The sequence below is a fragment of the Cololabis saira genome, chromosome 4 (genome assembly GCF_033807715.1).
Source record: "Cololabis saira isolate AMF1-May2022 chromosome 4, fColSai1.1, whole genome shotgun sequence".
Lineage (NCBI taxonomy): Eukaryota > Metazoa > Chordata > Actinopteri > Beloniformes > Belonidae > Cololabis > Cololabis saira.
This window is the reverse complement of record NC_084590.1, coordinates 24,885,157-24,906,465: the sequence shown is the minus strand read 5'-3', so window position 1 is coordinate 24,906,465 and position 21,309 is coordinate 24,885,157. Positions and strand designations below refer to the sequence as shown.

The 21,309-nt window shown below is 39.4% G+C and overlaps 1 protein-coding gene across 5 annotated transcripts in view; it reads right to left on the bottom strand.

The window, feature by feature from the left end:
* gria4a (glutamate receptor, ionotropic, AMPA 4a) overlaps nt 1-21,309 on the bottom strand; it is a 152,977-nt gene that overhangs the window by 66,132 nt on the left and 65,536 nt on the right. For all 5 annotated transcript variants that reach the window (XM_061719248.1, XM_061719249.1, XM_061719250.1 and 2 more), the window contains exons 3-5: nt 7,529-7,768; nt 3,937-3,989; nt 1,840-1,971 (exon numbers count right to left, since the gene is read on the bottom strand). In XM_061719248.1, coding sequence (XP_061575232.1) covers nt 1,840-1,971; nt 3,937-3,989; nt 7,529-7,768 — 425 coding nt within the window. The remainder of the gene's footprint in view (nt 1-1,839; nt 1,972-3,936; nt 3,990-7,528; nt 7,769-21,309) is intronic.

Sequence of the window (21,309 nt, the reverse complement as noted above, 5' to 3'; positions counted from 1 at the left end):
GATGAGTCCAATTTGTACATTATTGAAAATCCATCTTAAATAAAGTTTTTCATTTTTCTTTTTAAAACACACAATGTAGCTCTTGGTAAAGTCACACTGTTCTTTTCCACATTAGAAGAACCAACACTAAAAGTAGATCTTGCTTTATTTCCAGATGTACAACGAACCACGTAAAGCAGAAAAACAGCTGTTAAGTTCAGTACAATTATGAAATCTCTGCACTGTTGCTCGACGTGTTTCCAGAATAGTTTTGACAAAAAACGTAACCGATAATTCTTAAGAACGATTAAACATGCTTGTTATGCATTATGCTTGTTCTCTACTTTTGCTATACCTTGTTTAAATTATAATACTGATGGATACCCAGAACTTTTTTGCAGCCATTTTTGCAACAACCCTAGCCATCATTGCTTTCACTCAACAAGTAGATGTCTACAACAAGTCATGTCTTAGAGGTTTCTGGGAGATTTCACAGAGGAGTCGTGGATTTAAAATTTTAGGATTACCGGTCCAATTTTTGATGAATTATGAGAGGCAATAATTCCTCTAGGTGCAGCAGGCATAGTGCAGCTGGAAGTATGTTGAAAAACTTCAGCGGAAGACAATTCACAGGAACGATAAAATATAAATGCATTACACTGAATATATGATCATAAATAGACATATAAAATACAATAAATAAAATGAATGCAGCCATAACAAGTAGTGCAAATAATCCATGCCTGTTAACGCTGCATAAATTTGAACGTGGAACTGAAATTGAACAAAACCTCAAATAAAAACACCCTGCATACAGGGAAACTCCACTCACATAATGCAGAGCTTACTGCCAAGTGAAAGTTGTGTAATAATTAATGGATGACCATGAAAGAGTTTTTGCTAGTTTTAAGCAATGTACAGTGACTCCAATGTGCTGCCAAGTGTCTGAGCCGGCACACTTCGTGAAGCACGGCCACCAGATTGCCCTTTCCAATCTTATAATGGTGAGCCATTTGTACTTTGTAGATATGTGGCACATGTTGGGTTGGAAGTTGAAAGATGCAAAAAATGGACAGGAAAATTGACTTAAACTGACTGAATTTCATTCAGGAGGTGCTCAGTGACAGGGTAGAATGAGGATGTTTGTGGTGATCACATGGGTGGATGGGATTCATGATTAGCAGGGCATCACAAATTTGGCTTCAGGGGACTTTGGGTGGGCTACAACAGCTGTGTAATGAGGCTTTAGCACAATGCCCATGGAAGCTGGTTTATACAGTTAAGGGGAATCATTGGTATGCAAAGAGATTCAATTGCAGTTTTGCATAATATCCCCTTTTTTAAATGCCAGAAAAAAACACTTGAGTCTTTTGTTGAACGGGCGTGTTTCCATGAGGTGTATTTATTTTTTATGTACTGTTTCAATTTGATTAATTTTTACAGTAATGGAAACACACCCAATATGACAGCAACTGCTATGTAAAACTGCAGGGTGCCATCCATAAAATTAATATCTTGTGAAAAATCCTGCTGCTTTGTTTGGGTTTCTGATGTTTGCAGTGGTTTCAGTGCGCTTGCAGGTGCACAGTATGGTAGAAATATTATTTGTAGTTCACCATTAGATCATCAGTAAAATATATATTATTTCTTTGATAATAATTTGGATACTTTATGTAATTGTCTAATTTTTTTATTTAATTTTATTTCTCAGTTTAATACAATTCAGCCTGTATATCTTGAAGTAACACCCATTTATGTGAATGAATAGTTTTCTGGCTAGCACTTGTCACATGCACTCAGACACGTTATGATTAATGTCAGCTGCAAACACAGTTGAGTTAATTTTGTCAGTGTTGTTACCTGTTCCAAGATGCTCTGGAGTCTCTCAGGCTCCAGGTCAATGACATACTTTCTCTCCTGCCGTCGATCAAGGTCTTCTAAGAGTCTGCGATACGCTGCATCATTGAAACTCTCCACGCAGATGGCACTCACCTGAGTGTTCACAAGAAACGGCAACATGGAAACAAGCAGAGTGTAAGAACAACGCCATGCAAGTCTGCAGAAGTGTGTCTTTTAGGTACCGTATTTTCGCGACCATAAGGCGCACATTTTTTTTTTTTTTTTTTTTTTAAATGTGCCGGGCGCCTTAAGAAACGGTGCGCCGTGTCTATTACCTAAATTACGGTAATGTCAGGCCGGCCACCATGAGAACGGTAAAAAGAGAAGGGGGCGGGTGAAGCTGAATGAGACCATCCACTGAGCTGATTAATGCGAAACAGATGATTAAAACTTTTAAGGATTTTCTTGATGTGTAAAGTGAAATAAAATACAATCAAACTAAGTTTTGCTCCGCTATATTTTTAAATAAGCACACTTGTTCTGCAGCGTGTGTTTTGCATGTCGGGAACCGAGCATGCACCTGCCGTGGGTTTGCGGGGTCCGATCGCCGGTTCCCCGCGGCAAATCCGGCTGAAATGCCGGTGGTCTTTCCCCGGGAGCCCCTACTACCAGTGCAGGCCGGCTCCTCCGGTCCCGGCCGGTCAGAACCGGTCACTTTCCCCGGTTAAAGCCGCGGTGATGGGCGCTGCTGCAGCCAGACTTCCTGGTTCCCAAAGCGGTCCGATGACCTGGTTCCTGGCCGCTTTAAGAGCAGAGATTTCAGGGGTCTGTCTCAGGTCAGATCAGCTTCACACTCCGAGATTTGCAGCCAAATCTGTCGGTTACAAACCCGGTACCGGATCCCGACATGCGCGGGTGTGTGTGTGTGTGTGTGTTCGCGGAGCGAAACACACACATTCTCATGTATGTGGCGCTGGCCTGGCGCAGCTGATGGACAGAAACTGTATGGGGATTTTTAAAAGAAAAACTTTGCATAAGACGTTTCCAGCCGGAGTCATTATAAGGACGAATGAAAAGGGGTGTCTGGATGAAGGGATGATGATGATCAAGAAGCTGATCAGGTCTGGAAATTCGGACTGGCGCAGCTGAATTACCGGAGCGGAGCTCCGGATACAACCCGGTATCGGCTCCCCGACAGCGCGTGTGTGTGAGCGGGTCCAGCGCGAGGGTCCCGGGACGCGGGACCCGGGACCGCCGCGGGACCAGCGCGGGGGGGGGGGGGCGGACCGGGACCCGGGACCCGGTCCAGCGCGAGGGAGCAGACGGGGAGCGGACCGGGACCTGGGACGCGGGTCCAGCGCGGGGGAGCAGACGGGGAGCGGACCCGGTCCAGCGCGGTCGGGATCCGCAGCACAACGGGGTATGAAAAGTTTATTTAATCTTGTGCTTGCCTGCCACGCTGATGGACAGAAACTGCGGCTATGGTGATTTTTAAAAGAAAAGCGTTGCCTAAACAGACTTTTACAGCCAGAGTGAAATGAAAAGGGCTGGATGGATGAGGAGATGATCAGTGGCTGAGACAGGTTTATGTGCAGCGCCCCGGTGGTTTTTTTTAAATTCTTTAATGCAGAAACAGAATATGAACCTTTTGAAGGGTTTGATTGATGTGAAAAGTGAAATAAAATATCAAACTAAGTTTTTCTTCCGCTCTATTTTTAGCGTGTGTGTGTTTTGCAACACGTGTGTGTGCAGCTCCGTCTCCGTAGACAGCGCCTTTTGGGTCGGTGCGCCATATGTGTGTTTTAAAACCAAAAATGACACACAAAACTGAGGGTGCGCCTTTCCACACAGTGCGCCATATGGTCGCGAAAATACGGTATGTGATTGTGTGAGTTATCCTACTGCTGTGTGAGATACATTAGAGTGTTCTTGCAGCATGTTCTAGGGTTTTTTGGCAGATTTCCAACAATGTATATTTCTTTGTGTGTTTATGTGTGTGTGTGTGTGTGTGTGTGTGTGTGTGTGTGTGTGTGTGTGTGTGTGTGTGTGTGTGTGTGTGTGTGTGTGTGCATGTGTGTGTGTGTGTGTGTGTGTGTGTGTGTGTGTGTGCACGCTGACCTGCCAGGCATTCTGTCCCGCTCTCTCCATAATTGCCTGCAGAATTGCATAGCCTAAACAGGGAGCAAAGAAAAGAAGAAAGTCAGAGAATTAATGCTGTTGTAAGGTAGAGGCTGTTGTAGGAAAAGGGGTAATTACATTTTCCAATTTTATATTTAATAATCTCTACTATTTGCAAAATCTTTAATCCCATCATTTCCATCAGGATATGTGTGTGTGCAACATACTAAAATCAGCAATCCATTTTCAGGTTTGCACAATTTGTTAGCCACTGTGATTCATCAAAAGGACACGTTTATGTCTTTTCTTCAACAGTAGGTGCGAATTGCTAATCAATTTACCAGCTACTTTCCAGCAAGAACTGTTACATTTACTGTACAAATCAACTTTCTCTATTGTACAACTGATTATGTCACTAAATGTCATAGCTTAGGATAAAAAAAAAAGATGAAAAGATTCATATCTTCACATTTACGTGTACACAAAGGTAAACATTTGTTTGTTGACAACAGATGCAAAATGACTAACTCCAGCTTTGCCTTTGTAGTCTCTTCAGCAATGATATAAATAAGCACGTCTCTGTCTAAAATGTGCCCCAGGTTGTCTGAGAATGTGAACATGTTTTGATTGTTATGTCTGAACATAAATTAATTTAATGCTTGTGCAGACACACATGCTTTTATCCATTCTGAATGGATATGTGTGCACCTTAATACAGTTTGTATGTGTGACTTTGACTTTGTGAGTAAAGAGATATTTATGTGGTACTGTGTGTGTTTGTGTGTGTGTTAGGAGGCTTTTCGATGCAGCACAGCAGAGCAGGGGACATAAAACAGATCACAGTATTACTGCCCATTTTCCACCACATTACCGGCAGCAGGGCCTGATGGGAGCCCATAATGAAGGGTCCTGCCTTGGCCAAGTCATGGGTGAGTACAGTCCAAACTCTGTATCTATCCTTCCCTTCATTCCTTCCTATTTTGCCTCTTTTCCCCAGCCTAACCCCATCCTCCCCCTGTTTTGCATTATTATGCATCCCCAGAGGCTTGTGATTCTGTTCGTCCTCTTACTTCTCTTTTCTGCCCTTTCTGTAATCTCTCCTCTGTCTCCATCCCCCGACCTCAACTTTCTCCTCTTTCCTTTAACCTCGTTAGTTTCAGTCTTCCACCATTACACATGTCATCTTTCTGGCTATCCCACCAGCCAAAATAAGTTCTTTTTTTTTTTAGAAATCTGGAAAGTGATACACATTTAATATCAAATAAGTTCCTATAAATGTTCTTATTTAAACATCATTAAAAACGCACCCCTGAGATCTCCTTGTCACTATTGTTGGTTATGTACAGTCATAATAAATGTTCTACAACCTTCAATGAAGCTTTTGTCTGGTCTGAATATAAATAAACTGCTCTTATTGAAGACCGGTTACAACCATTCCTCTCGTGTATATCATCATCATTCAGAGCTGGAATTGAGTCACTACACCAACCCGAATACTTTGGAATAAAAATTCATAATTCTCTTTATTTTTTATTCAGAAATACATTTATAAAAATCATGTGATGTTATTTGCATGCATGCATCATTGCAATACTTCCACACAATGGAGACAGTTTACCATGGAGCTCCGTGATTCTTCATAACCTTTGAAACCATTACACATCATTGCACATTGCATGCTCGGCTTGAATGGTCTGCTTTGCAGAATCAAACATTGGCGTATTCTTATTTACGAGGCTATTCTTGGACTGCTTTCTTCATATTTATGGACTTTCAGAAGTTATTGTTTCTGCTGTCTGAATTTATTCTTGCTCTGTTCAGTACATGCTCTGTTCCCAGAGCATGTACTGAACTGGGAAAAATAGCATTTGAATACACTTTGCAGAGAATATGCCTCAAAACTCCTTAAAATTAAAGAAGCTGGTCTTAATGAAAACATTCAAGATCATTTTATGTGACTTCAAAGCAGATAATTAAAGATTCATATTGTTTCATGCAGTTTTGATGGGGAGTAGTTTGATGATTAAGCAGAATTTTTGATTTATGTTTAACTATTTGTAAAAGTTTTCTGTTGAATTAATGGATTTATGAAAAAGTGAATGTTAGTGTTGGTGCTGCTGATCCCTTGGACCAGACAAACAAACAAAAGAAAGCCCACCATGAGTAATCACCTGGTTTGCTAAAGGTTACTACAACAACAACAACAACAACAATAAAAATAATAATAATAATAATAATAATAATAATAATAATAATAATAATAATAATAATAATAATAAAAATAATAATAATAACAATAATAATTCACTCAAGCTATCTTTCCTGCTTCCCTCTTTTCCCCTTTTCACCCCCTGGTTAATAACCCAGACATCATGGGTCACAGCATTTTTGGAAGATGCACAGAGAGAGTATACACAACTACACACATACACACAGTATAGCTGACTAATTTCCAAACACAGAACCATACCTTTGTTCCTGGGGACTTTGCGTCATGTTTGACCTGTATTTTCCTCCCTGTGGCAGTGAGTTTGTCTGCATGCACATACATGTGCGTGAAAGAGAAAATAATGTGCTGAGCATTCCCATGAGAGCGGTTAGGATCTGAGGGCATCAGCTGTGCCTACATGCACTGCATGACAGCACAGTTAAATTAAAGGCAGGTGAAAGCTTGAGGAGCTGAAGCCAAACTCTATTCTCTTGCTGAAAACTGCTAAAATAACACCCTATTTCTGGGGGTGTATTCTTGATCAGGCCTGCTCAGTTCCAGGGGCACAACCTCTGAACACACCCTTTTTCTCTCAGAGTGCCTTTCCAAAGGGAAACCAAGTTAACAGCTAATTTAGGACCAGAGTTTTAGACGTTTAGAGAGTTTTAATAGTAAAAATAATAATACATTTTATTTATATGTGCCTTTCAAGGTACCCAAGGTCCCCGTACTAGAAGACACAACAGCAGTAACACAGCGCAATGCAGGACGATGACCTGAGACTTCTAGATAGTGTGTTGATGTGTAAACGTTCAGACTGGTAGTGGGTGGCCTGTAGAGTAAAATGTGTTGCAGAAAATAATACTTCAAAAAAGAGCATATGTGATGTTTAGCAATGGCCAAGTCAAAGTTTCTATCACAATCCAATTGCAATTCCTTGAAAAGACCAGAAGCGTGATGCACACAGAAAATAACTAACATCCCAGAGCTGGAGGTTTTCAGTCTGGTGGAATGGGCCAAAACTCCTTCAAGCTGATGTGCAGGAATGATCAACAGTGATGACAAAAGTGTAGAGGGAGCTGTTGCTGCACCAGAGAGTGGCACCAGATACTGAAAGCAAAATACTTCATATTTCTACCAAACACAAATGTGCAATAAATTCTGATTACTCCAGAATTTTCATCTACGTTATATCACCCAAGTCACTCATTTCACTATCTCAATCCCCCCAACACAGTACCTCATAGTGCATACTGATTTCTGTTGAGTTTTATCTGCTTTAAAACGGAATCCGGGTTCAACACCCTCCATGAACCAGAAATAAAATACAAAATTACTTGTCTACAACATCTTTAAAATATATTTGTCCTCGTGTGTTTTTACCTCTGTCTGTGTCATAGAGGAAGACAAATCGGTTCCAGTCGTAGTGGTCCAGCAGCGACAGTAAAGCTCCTCTGATGGACGGCCGCAGCTGCAGTGTGAACTGGCCCTCCCCCTCAGTGGGGAAGCTGGGTGTCACCAAGCTGATGTGCAGGGCCCCACAAAACGATGTCAGCGTGTTCACCGAGCGCTTGTCGTAAAGGCCGAAGATGGCGAAGACCCCCCTTGAGTACTGAGAACAGACTGATGAGATGTGGGAATAGAGGAGATGGGGAACGGGGATGGAGTGATCCAGAAGGAAAATGGATTAAAGTCAGTGAAAAAATACATTAAATTATACTGATATACATTATTTTCAGGCTCCCTGTTTTAATTGTATAAATGAATGTGAAGACCATGTGGCTCTTAATTATAATTCACACTGTTGAATATATTTAAAGATGCCCACTTTTTTAATGAGCCTCCACTTCAGGTCGTGTCAGCCACATAGTGCCTTTTCATTACTAATTAGAAGCACAAACTGAAAGTCCTGACTGGTGTGTATTTTGCGATGTGTTTTAAAACATTCCCAGTGAGCTTGAACGCATCTCAAAAATGCATTATTTTATTTCTTTTGGAGCTAGATGTCACTTATTCTTGGCATCAAGGGCAAATTCACTGCTGCTTTAAAACATATACACACATACACATATAGGATTATTGTCGTTATGACATTAACATTTGCATGCATGTGTTAAAATGAAGCCTTTTGGGAAGCAATTCAAAGATTTCCTGACAGGTATAAAATAATTTCCATGAGCAGGGATTGGCATTGGCTACTAATACTTTTGTTAAGGAAATTACTGTCAAATAATCCGACCTGCTTAGGGCTAAATATCCTTCAGATCCGTCCTTGTAGGCACACATACACCCACATGCAGACAGAAAAAACCCATGGCAAGGTGTAAGCTCACTTCAGACGTAGCGTCATTTTCAACAACAACACTGCTGCTCAGACCTCAAAGACACCCAACGCTTTCAACCATGACAGCATGGAGATGGAAAAGAACTGATGTATTCTGCTATCTCGCTTCCACAAATTTCATCTGTGTGCTTCAAGACTGTTAGCAGGAGACAAAAAAAAGTTTGGGATTCCCCGAATTAGGCCTGTATAGTTGAGAATAAGCTATGATATTGCATCTATATACCGTATTTTCTGGACTATAAGCCGCTACTTTTTTCATAGGTTTTGAACCGTGCGGCTTATACAAAGGTGCGGCTATTCTGTGGATTTTTCTTCCATCGCTAGGGGGAGTGCTAACCGGAATTAGAATAAAAACTAAGAAAAAATAAATGCAAAGAAAAATACGCTACTTCTTCTTTAGCAGATAGAAGTAGGTAGAAGCAGATTTCAAACACATACATAGATAATAAATACCGTTATTTTCTCTTGGTTCCGTCCCGTTTTAATCAGCAAAGTTGCTGCCGTGTTAAAAGACACTGTTAGGAAAGGATCTATTTAGGTACAAACATGTTTACATTTACATAAACATGTTTACAGTTCAGAATCCTTCTGTACATGTGGTAAATATCTAATCTAACAACAGAAATATCTGCGGCTTGCATATCTTTTTTTTTAAATAGAGCAGATACGGCTTATATACAGGTGCGGCTTGTATATCTTTTTTTTATTGTTTTTTTAAATATATATATATATATATATACACACATATACACACACACACACACACACATACATACATATATAATCCCTTCAGTCAGATTCTTACAAGCAGGCATGTTTTGTACTCTATACGGTATCATATTTCACTCAACTCACTGCGATACGTCATACAGGAGTAAACAGTGAGACAAGAAGGCTGTAGGCTTTACTTTTAGCAACAGTGAAGCATTAGTCAGAAAGCTTTTCTTTCTCCCTCTTTTTGTCTCCTTGTGCATCACATCATCTATCACCTTTTCCACTTTTATCAGTTTTCTCGGGGCAGACACTTCATCAGTCCTCTCTTTCAGCTTCCATCATCAACTTTTCTTTCATCTCTTCCCTCTTTCTTCCCCTATGACTGCTTCCCGTCTCGGTTCCTCCCTCCCTCCTCATGGGACTCAGAGTAATTCCATTATCAGCTATAAGCCTCAGTGGGGATAAACACTGAGGGAGACGCGGCTTTGACGGTTCAGCTTGTGGCAATTAAACAAAGCCGTGGCCCCTGCACCCAGTATGCGATAAGGCAGGGATTTAGACTCTGATTATGACAGGAGCTAAATGTCTTCAATTCAGAGAACTAGCATACGAGCTGTGCTCAGCATGCATCATTCAGCAGGAGCTGAGTCATGATGTTTCTTGGTGTTTCTGAGTCATGGCGTCCTAAGTTTTCTTAACGTCTTCCAAGGTGTTGTGGTTTTCACAACACATACATATTTTTTCTTATATTTGTGATGCCATGAGAGATGGTTACAGAAACAAGACTGAGAGTAATAATGACAAGGATAGCATTGCAATAACAAATGCGCTTCATTGCAGGCACAAAGATTCTCATTAAAACATCGGAAATTGTCCTCAGTTTCAGTCTGTCCCCCCTCATTACCACACTTTATAACCGGAGCAGTGTTAATACCTCCTGCCTGCTCTGTTCTCACCACATTGCTCTTTCATTTGACTGTTTCGCACTGGAAATGCATCTTCTCCACTCTTCTTGACTTTTCCTACATTACCCAATAGTTTTCTTCATTTACCCTGCATACATAATACAGTTGCCTTGCTTTTAGGCGGTAATGCATTTCCAAAGGTAATTACAGTGACACTGAATAAAATCTCACTCTCTACCACGCATTATGTAGGTTTAGGAGCAGTCCGCATCATGATTGCTCAGACTGAGTCGGGGTACATCTGATATAGTTTTCTGATTCGTATTAATTTGTGTTTCCAGACCAGATTTTTGAGAAAAACTGCTGAAAAAAATAATAAAAATAATATACGCTTTTGCACAAGCTGTACAACTGTAAGCTACTTGCTTTTCTTGAGTAACCACTTGTCACTCTTGTAACCTGTCACTTATATCTTTTTTAACATGTGTTGTCATTTTTAGGACAACAAAGGGTTAATTTTGATTTTTTTAAATCAGGAGGGTTTTTTTTTTGTGCTGTCAAGCGATTAAAAAATTGAGAGATTAATTCATTAAGTAATTAATTATTAATGTATATATATCCATCCATCCATCCATTATCTATACCCGCTTTATTCTTTGCAGGTCTGCTGGAGCCTATCCCAGCTCGTATTCAGGCAAGAGGCAGGGTTACACCCTGAACAGGTCGCCAGTCCATCGCAGGGCTACATATAAACACACAACCATGCACACTCACACCTACGGGCAATTCAGACTCATCAATTAACCTAGTATGCATGTTTTTGGACTGTGGGAGGAAGACACAGTACCCGGAGAGAACCCACGCAAGCACGGGGAGAACAAACTCCACACAGAAAGACCCTGCCACCGTGCTGCTATATATATATATATATATATATATATATATATATATATATATATATATATATATATGTATATATGTATATATGTATATGTATATATGTGTATATGTGTGTATATATATATATATATATAGTTTTTTTTTTTTTTTTTTTTTTTTATTAATTAATTAATTCTCTTTTTTAATCTCACCTAAAAATTGCTGAGAAAAACCCTCAACTTGAGTTTTTTTCCTTAAAATTAATTAAAATTACATTATTGTGGCAGTATATATCATTGATATATAACAACAAAAAACGAGGCTTTATGAAGTAGTTTAGTTTTTTTTAACAGACTTGAACAGATGCAGTCCTGGCCATTTACATCCACTTGGGAAGAACATTCGCCAGCCTCACTGTCGCAGACGTGCGCATGCGCGGTGCTCTCCTCGAGTCTAGTTTGAGGAGCGTTGCTGTGGCAACATCTTTGCTGCTAACGTTAGCCGTGACTGCGCCCGCGACCGGGTGCTTTGTGTTTATGTGGCTAAACTTGAGCTGCTTCAGTGGTAAACAAATTTACAAAGAACACATATCACTCTACCTTTATCAATGGTACCGTCGGGGCGTTTTTGAAATGTAAATTCCCCATTCAGTGGACCACAACTTTCACATGCTCCTCCATTTTCACTTCTCTTCTCCGCTACTCCCCGCCCCGCCCCCACCTGTCCAGCTCTACAACGGGAGTTTACCAGCGGAGCTAGCCACGCCCACACACAGGGACAGCCAATCAACGTCCACTTCAAGGTGGGACTGACCATTGTTTTCCACCCTAACAACTCAAGCACAAACACAGATTTCAAAATAAAGGCAACTTGCAAACAGGAAAAGGAAAATAGGAGATTAAAAAATCGATTTAGCAATTAAAAAACAGAACGCACTAAATATGCCTTTAATTAATTAATTGTAATTAAGGCGCTAATTTGACACCCCTAGTTTTTTTTTTGCTTTTGCAGTTGCTTGGGAGAATTAACTGAGCATCTGAATATGAAAAATAACATCTCAAGAGTCCCAACAAAAGGATCAGAAATAGTTACTGCCTTTGGTCTGAAAGAAGTCTAGGGTCCCTTGAAGTCTAATCTTAAACATATTTTTCAAATGGATATTGGGATGTTTCCTCTTATGACATATGTTTCTGTGCTTTCTGTTTCTCTTCAACCTCTTCTAAGAACACAGGCCTGCAGCAAGGCTGAAATGTGCCAGGCAGTGGCGTCATTGTAATAAAATGTGTGCTAAGCTTGCTTCATAAAGCTTTAATGAGAGAAGGGGTCCAGCGGCATGGTGCATCATCATTCCAGTAAAAGCACCGGACACAATAGCACTCTTGAGATATATTGTACATCTTGTGGACTCCTCTCATGCTTGCTCTTTCTGCATCTCCATATGTTCAATTTTTATGTCTAATCTTCATTTTTCCTTTGGGGTTCCTTCCTGCGCTCCCTCCCCATCGCATCTCCCTCTTTCTCTGTTCATGCTTCTGATGTCCTTCCTTTGAGTACATTACGACAGTATAACCATCTTTTGCATTCTCGTATCTCTCGCTGGTCAACATTATATATATATATATATATATATATATATATATATATATATATATATATATATATATATATATATATATCTTTGTGCATTTTAAGAGCATCTTTTGCTTGCTCTACTCTCCATTTTATTTCTTGATGTCACTATCAAATTTGTTCAACTTCCATTTCAGAGAAGAGCATATAATGCTGAGATAGTACATTTATTTACAGGCTAATAACTTAACTCTTTACTGTTTTCTTCTTTTTATTACTCTCTCTTTCTCTCTCATGTGTTTCTGCTCTCTAACATTTGTCTTGACGAGCAATGTTTCTTTATGCTTCTTTAGTGTAGTGCTAATGTCTTTTAATGGGACTATTTTTTCCCACATGACAGCATGCTTAGATGCTCACGGACAAATCTGCTACTGATTTCTCAGCCTGAGCAGTATATCACGGGCTTCAAAAGTAATACAGAGTGAAACAGACCCACACAGGCACAAATGACAGCACACAAAAGCACAATCCTCTATTCTCCAACATACAGAACACACATATACACAACCCCCTGACTTTCTGTCCTGGTGCTGCAGTAACTTCTCCCCCATTAGTCTGAATAACAACCCTCAAGGTTCTGAGGAACTCACCAGACAGCAAAAGAAACACTGCAGCATACTGGGAGTTCTCATTACCAGCAGGCAGAGACCAAAATAAAGGAAGCATCTGTGTAAATGAGGATTACAAGCTAGTTTAAAAGCCATAAAATGGACTGTTCTTAACATTGCCCAGAGATGCCTACAGTGCAGCACAGTGAAACCTGTGCAGTAAATGTCAATGATAATCTTTATGAGCAATGCAATTATAGAGAAATCCACTGTCAAATACCATGTTGTGTGTTCTACGCTTTTCCAGGAGTATCCCTTAGGAAAGTAAGCTCCTGTACATAAATTCTGCTCAGCAAAACAGCAGTGTTCATTTCAGAGACAAGTCAGTGTAAATGTTGCTGCAGCAAACACTGAAAAGTCTACTTTAGTTCTTGTCCACAATCACTTATTTTTATTTGTATTGAATGAAATTAAGAGACATGTATGAAAAGTTAACATGTTAAAGAGGGGGGATTTCCCCAAAAGTGATTATGTATAAGAGGAATGAGTTTGCATTACTACTGTATAATTTACATTATTACATTATTTTACATTAATAGATTATTTTAGAAATTCACCCATTAGACAATATTTAGTCTTCAGTGAGGGCTGAATGTGTAAACAAAAAGGTAGCGAGAGCAACATTATACATACACTTCAACAAAGGTGAGGGCTATGATTATCCATGTGTCACCGCCGGTTGCGCAATAGTCTTCATTTTGGCCCGATCCTGATCCCTCCTATTTACTGACCAATAGTAGAGGAGCTGGACCAAAAAGGGCAGCCCTCCTCATTCACATAATGAGCCAGAAATGCATAAGGTAAGGTAAAAAGAGGAGATGAGGGAATGTTAAAACAAGGAATGCACGTATAAGGAAAAGAAGAAAATGCACATATAAAAAAAAGGAAGAACAAAATATTCTTTTTTCCGCTTTTATTTTTATTTTTATTTTTTTACCTTGTCTGCACACATATTAATGGTTGATACCATGCCGGTACAAACTTAAGGCATATATATGTGCATTATTACTATATTTAATATATATACATATATACACGCATACAAACCCAGTGCTTTTATTTTTAATTATGTCAGTTTTGGTCCGCCATAGAAATTGACCTTGAGTCTGTTCATAGCTTTGGGTTGTAAACGACTCTTTCAAACAATTAATGTTTTTTACTTCTTCACAAAGTGAAAACAAAAAGTTAAAAAAGTGTATATTTGCAACCTTAATGCCCCAGTGATGCAGTTGAAACTTGCATAAGCAGTATGACTGGAGGAGGTGTTAGTGTGGAGATGTGCTGTTGACCTGTAATGAGCAGGACTTGAAGCTCAGAAACATGCTGAATGCATAAAGGATAAAATCCAAAATGAATGACAAATTAAATTTCCTCCCAACACATAAATACTATTGTATAATCAGAGCATCAGTTGCACTGAGTTTCAATGCCCTCTCCACTCTAGGGTGGGTTTTCTCCAGATACTTCGCCTTCCTCCCACCATCCAAAAACATGCACATTAGGCTACCTATGATTCTAAATTGCACGCAGGAGCCCGAGTGTCTGTATAAACTATTGCTGGGACATTCAAACACTGAGAGTTGTTGATGTTGCATGTGTGTGTAGCTCAATGACCTGTCACCTGTGAGTTGTCTGCTCAGCTAGCCCAATTTTGAGATGTTTTGGTGACATAAATCTAAGTGTGAGTGGTTGTGAAAAAGCTTAGTGAGGGCTGTCAAAGCATCTGAAAGTGTTTGATATGTGATGTCAAAGGCCAATGTCTCTGTGTGGAGATGGTTAAAACGGCAGGTTTGAAGGATGAGTGAAAGAAGCCATCAGTGTAAAACTGGGGAAACAGCAGCCTTTCAGATGAACAGGGCTTGCTTCAGTAAACAAGAAAAGAAAATCTGTTTCTTGAGACACTTTCGGACATATTTTTAATAACTAATTTTTTTTAATATATATATATATATATATATATATATATATATATATGTCTAGATCTAGTGATCTATGATCACTAGATCATAGATCAAAGAATGTTGATCATTTTCTTCACAAGCCTTTTAGACTTCCTACGAGACACATCCCGGTTTTACTAAAACTTCAAGAGCCTTATCAAACTAATTTCTAACAATACTTTAAATCATCTTATTGGAATAAAAACAACAATAATGATGAGTGGTACCGAAGCATCTTCAACTAAACATCTGTGGAGCGATGTGGTGGTGTCTGGTGCTCAGAAGCAGAACTGTAAAGCTTTATCCACCAATGGGAAACTCTGCTTAGAATATGTCAAAAGACGGGGAACACAAAACAGGAATTACCTTCAGAAACAATTAAATCGCAAACAGGTCTTCAAGCCACAAAGGACTGCTCGAGGGTTTGTGAAGAAGGACTGTCTGCCCTTCCAGACATCTACCACTCACAAGAACAAGGGAAATTTCAAGATCCACGATTCTGCAAGGGGTCCAAGAGGAGAGCTTGAAAATATGAATGCACCATTAGATGAGCTGGAGATGTTTAAGGAGAAGCTGGAGAAAAAAGGATTTCTTTCTCGATCAGGAAAAGCACTTGAAGGATGCAGCAGAGAAAGATTTGCTTGCATATTTGAAAAAAATGAAAGAAGCTGAAACTCGTTTGGAGGCTGAATGCCAGCTCACACTGGTCTATGAAGAAGAGTTCAATCAGTGCAAAGGCATTATTGAAGATCTATTTCAGTCCTCCAAAACGCTGGAAGAAGAGGACGATGAGGTTAAGTCCAAACATGCCGAGGCTCATAAATCAGTCCTTGATGAAATAGAAAAATTAAAAAAGCAACTTGAAGAAGAGACGAGTCTAATCTGGATCTGATCTCTAAACTGGAGGCTCAAGAAACAAAGTGTAGAGTTCAAGTTTGCAGAGCTCACGGAGCAACTGAAGTCTGCCCTGGAAACCTCTGAGATAAGTGCAGGTGAACCTGAGTCTTCTGCAACAGAAAATATCTCAGAAATAATAAGCGTCTCATGTCAAACTGAAACTTCTGCTTTTGAAAATGTCTGAGAAGAAAAGGAGCTCTCAATCTCCCAGCAGAAGTCCACGATGAAGTCCCTAAATCAAAGGATTTTCTTCCAAATAGGGACCATGTGGGTGCAGAAAAATTGGTTCAACAAACAGAAACTTCAGAACCAGAGGGGGTCTCTCAGCTGAAACAGACCACTGACATGCAATCGGTTTCCAAACAAGATGGTGTTTCTGAGCAAAAAGCAAAGAAGCGTAGACGCAGAAAGAAAAAAAAGTCAGGAAAATCTGAGGATGCTAATCAGGTCATTGAACACCTTCCTCAACCAGAAGACGTTATACCAACACCAGACTTGATGGTTTCACAAGACTTGGCAACAAAAGTAGGAGTTTCAGAACCAGAGGGGGTCTCTGAGCTGGTGGGGGCCAATGAAAAGGAATTGGTCTCCAAACCAGAAGACGTCTTTCAACAAGAAACAGAGAAAGTATCACCAATGGACTCTGGACCAGAGAAGTGTAAGATGTTAGAACTCACTGAAAAAAACAACCAGTCTGAGGTCGGTGATAACTTGGCTGCAAAAGTGGGAGACCCTGAGCCAGAAGAGTTGTACAAACCGGTACCAACGAGTGAAATAGCATTGGTCTCTGAACAGGATGGGGTTGCTGAACAAAAAGCAAAGAAACAGAGATGTAGAAGGAAGAACGGGTCAGTATTTACTGGGAATATGAAACAATTTGAAGTATGGTAATTGAAGAACTCCCTGAACCGCAGGATACTGTTATAAAAAGGGACTCGTATTCAGATTCAAACTCCAATACATATAATATAATCCTTCTCTGTGGAGATGATTTAAGAAATTCCTCACCCCAGCATGCCTGTGCAAGTACTGTATAAGCACAAGATGACAGTCCAAGATCCAGAGTGAATGCAAGAACAAACAGGCTGTCACGAAGCAAACGACAATAACAAGATGAAGATTATCACAGAAGTTTATGTTCACGTTCAGTAAAAGTGACAGATTTTAGGTTTTCTCCGGGTGCTCCGGTTTCCTCCCATTATTAAATTCAAGGAATCGGTCTATTCTAAATGAACAATGAATAAAAGGAACTGTTATTTTATACTGTACTTATTCCACATGTCACTGTTACAGTAAATGTACAGTGGAAGAGAGGTTTTAGTAAAAGCTTTTAGTGTTTTGGAATCCTGGTACTGAAAAATTAAAACACACTTTAACAAATAATATATTCATGATTTTACATGTTGATTTGAATAAATGTTGCAATGTTTTCTCAAATTTTAATAATAATAGATGAAAAATAAATTCACAAATGTATGTGTTGTATGGATATTATGAATAAAATTAGGAGCAAAGCAAAGGTTAATAGCTCATTTTGTCAGAACATATAACATCCTGCAAAGAGTAAATTGCATGACATCACATAGCGTCCTGGTTACATGCAGTGAAACTGCATAGTAATAACTGTTATAATTCAAACAGCCAAACTTCATGGTGAAAATCTAGTTGAGGTTTAAAATTAAAAACTTTTTCCAGGAAAAATGTGATTGGAGATGTAATGTAAGAGTTTTCTTTTTTATAATAATAGCTCCTTTGCAGGTATCCACAGTGCTTATTAGAGATATTTTAGACATATTTGTGAGTATTTGAGATTGAAACCCAAGTCACATAAGTAACAAAAAGTGATGCCATATATATAAATTCCATCCATCCATCCATCCATCCATCCATCCATCCATCCATCTATCTATCGGCTTCTAATGAATAGGATTGAGCTTGATGAGGGCTCTGGTTTCAACGAAAGGCTCTTCTTGTTCTTATTCTTTTCGCTTTTCCCTTTTGAGACGAATCAACTGTTTTGTGTCTCCTGCGTCACCAGTGTCATGGGTGGAAAAGACTAGTTTGCAAAAAAGAAAAGGATATCTATTGCAACAAGTTCCATTAAATTGTTAAACAAACAATTAAAAAAAAATATATATATATATATAGCCTATATATATATATATTATATATATATAGACAATTACTTAAAACCAGCAATGCTTGTAAAAAGTCAATTTAAGCATTTTGTCAGGGCTAATGAAAGAATCTAAGCTATGTTAAAAATGACTAAGTATTAACTTCAACCAATTGCACAATTACATTTTTTTTCATTAATTAATTTGATACATGGACAAAGATCGAATGGTGGTGAAGCAGGATAGAGAGAGAATCAGAACTGTCAGTGACTGGACTGTAGAGGTTAAGTTTGAGGCTGTTTAATGTTTTTTTTTTCCTCATTTGGCAAAATATGTGTGTTATTGTCATCAAATAGGTGTCCAATGTCCTTAGAGGTAGACCTCTGAAGTAGTTGCTTTAGTTTCTTTGAGTAAAGCTCCATCCACACTGCATGGACTGTGTATAAAATGTGCCCTTTTGGGAGTTTGGTCAATGATTTGCACATCACTTTAATTGGTTAAAAGCATTAAACTCTCCACATCAGTAAGTCTGAACAGAGGAAGACTTCTGGGTAGAAATACCGAGAAAAAAGACGTCCAGTTCCCTTTTGATTCAAGCCTGGATGACTGTGTGGCAGGGTGGAGGAGCAGCAGCCACTCAGGTTGATTAGGGCACAGGTGTTCCCAATCAACCTCTCCACCCTGCCTGCCTTCATAAGGCGTGGCTGCACAGCAGCAACAGGTCTCCCTGTGAAGCTGCTGAAGGTGTTGGTGCACGTGTGAGAGCTTCTGGTGAATAAAGTTTGTGCACTAAAACCCTGTGTCCTCTCTGTCCTGTCGGTCGGGCCCCCGTAGCACTCGCCCTGCTACAGACTGAAAGTCAACAATTATATTTAGACCATGCAAATTCATATATTCTCTGAGATGTTTGTGATTGAAAATCAAACAAACATTAAAAGCAATTTTTAAAAAAATTTAACAAACATTATTTCTAAGAGAAAAGATATCAAGTACACAGCTCCTAGAGAGTATATTAAAGAGACATACAGTAGTGTGGTGTTCCGTGGTGAGACGGGGGCACCACATCATTTGGAAGAATGTCCTATGAATTTCACTTCTTATCTGGTTATATTTAATTTTGTAGGATTAAACAATTGGTCAAAACGATCAAATCTTGTGGAGAAGTGAACTGATGGGCCTCGCTCAGAGAAACTGAATTTGGCTTTGCGAGATCTACTGATGAAATTGTGGATTATTTTGACAAAATCTGATCCCTTACAAAAATGTTCTCACTCTATGGAAGATAAATGCATGCTGAGAATAGGGGAAAAAAATAATAATTCTGAAATGACTGTCATTTTCCCAAAAAGTACGATCAATTCGGTTTCTTGGATCAGTTTTATCAATGATAAAATGATGGACATAGCTGTTATAAACTATAATCAATAGAACACACAGCTGCGTAAACATTTGTGAAAGTCATTTTACGTTAAAAAACCACAACACTTTTTATTTCTTCTTGAGAAAGACAGCTCCTTTAAAGAGGAGCGATATGAAGACAGGACAGAAGACCAAGTTAAGAGATCAATAATATCTGGCAGAGAGTGTAGTCAGTGTATGGATTTCATATTTGTTCCTCTGTGGCACGGCACGGATAAATGGGACAGCAACTAGATGAAAAAAAAGACAGCATGTCACAGGCTGAAAACGTATATTAAATTTGATGGTCTTTTCGTGTAATGAAATAGTATTACAGATGTCCCTCAAGTGGAAGAAACATTCCCTTTTCTTAACCCGAATGCGTTATAACAGAAAACATAGATGGCTCTCAGAGAGCTGGTTCAGACCTTGACAGCTTCACCACACAGGACATCAAACATGGATATCAGCATACAAATATAAATAATGCAAATGAAAGATAAGCTGGAATTAAGTTCAGTAATGTCATTGTGTTATCTCAGATACAGTAATTAGGGAAGTATATTGCTTTTATAAAAGTACATTTTGTTTAAGATGATGCCACCTAGTTAACAAAAATTATAAATGTACAGTTTCAAATGTGCCTGTGTTCACTGTTCAGTTGCTGGAGATTTATTACTAATACCAGGCCTCAAGTGTACTCATCAGTGTCATTACAAAGGCACAATAAAAAAAAATAAAGCTTGACGATCAATGGTCCAGAAAGGGCATCCAGTCACCTTATGGATTTCATATCAGATCCTCTCTACTAGAACATAGTTTACAAGATAACTGAGCCACAGTAGGTTCATAAACAGGGCAGTGATTATTGAGAGTGATAAAGCACCATGTGCAGAGCTGATTGCCTGTGTTTGTTTCTGGTTCACTGTGCCTATGAATGAGGCCATTCATCCCTAAATCTGCCTTCTTCCCCTGTCCATCTCTGTCTAGCCTCTCTTTTTCTTCCCTTTTTCAAAAAATTGCCTCAAGCAGTGAGGAAAAGGAGGCTTCAGTTGTTCTCAATGAGGGGAGAAAAGAAGAAATGCTGAGATAAAAGAAATAGAAAGAAAGGGAGGAAGAGAGCAGTTCCGCAACCCACGAGGGACTCCGACAGCAGCACAAGAGTGTAAAGTCTGCCAAACACACACTGCAGAGAGAAAGAAGTGGTTGGGAAAACCATATCCAAGGAGACAGAGAATGTGAAAACTTCTGCCCTAGAGGACTATACCAGAGAATGGAAATGGCTGGAAATGAGTCCTTGAATGTGCTCACAGGTATTTGCATGTGTGGGAGTTGTGTCATCAGATGAATGTACATAGACACAGACTCAGCTTCAACTAACATCAACTAACACGGGCAATGAAGTGCCCTTAAGGAGCAGTCTTTTATGGAATCAGCAGTATACAGGTTTACATGTTGAGTAAGGGTAAGGGACGGGGGCAGTAAAGGCTTCTGTGTAAAACTTCCACACTCCATAGTTTCTATTTTCCTCTCTTTCTTTACATCTTCCCACTTCTATAGTGTGCCCCCTCCCCCCTCTCCATATACCTATGTGGCATTTAGTGTAGTTGCACTTAGTGAACATACTAATTATTGCTGAGTTATAGCTATGCCATCAGATAAGGGAAAACTGAAATGACGTACAATTACTCACTCCCACTCAGCACTCGCTTGCATTCAATTTAAATATTTAT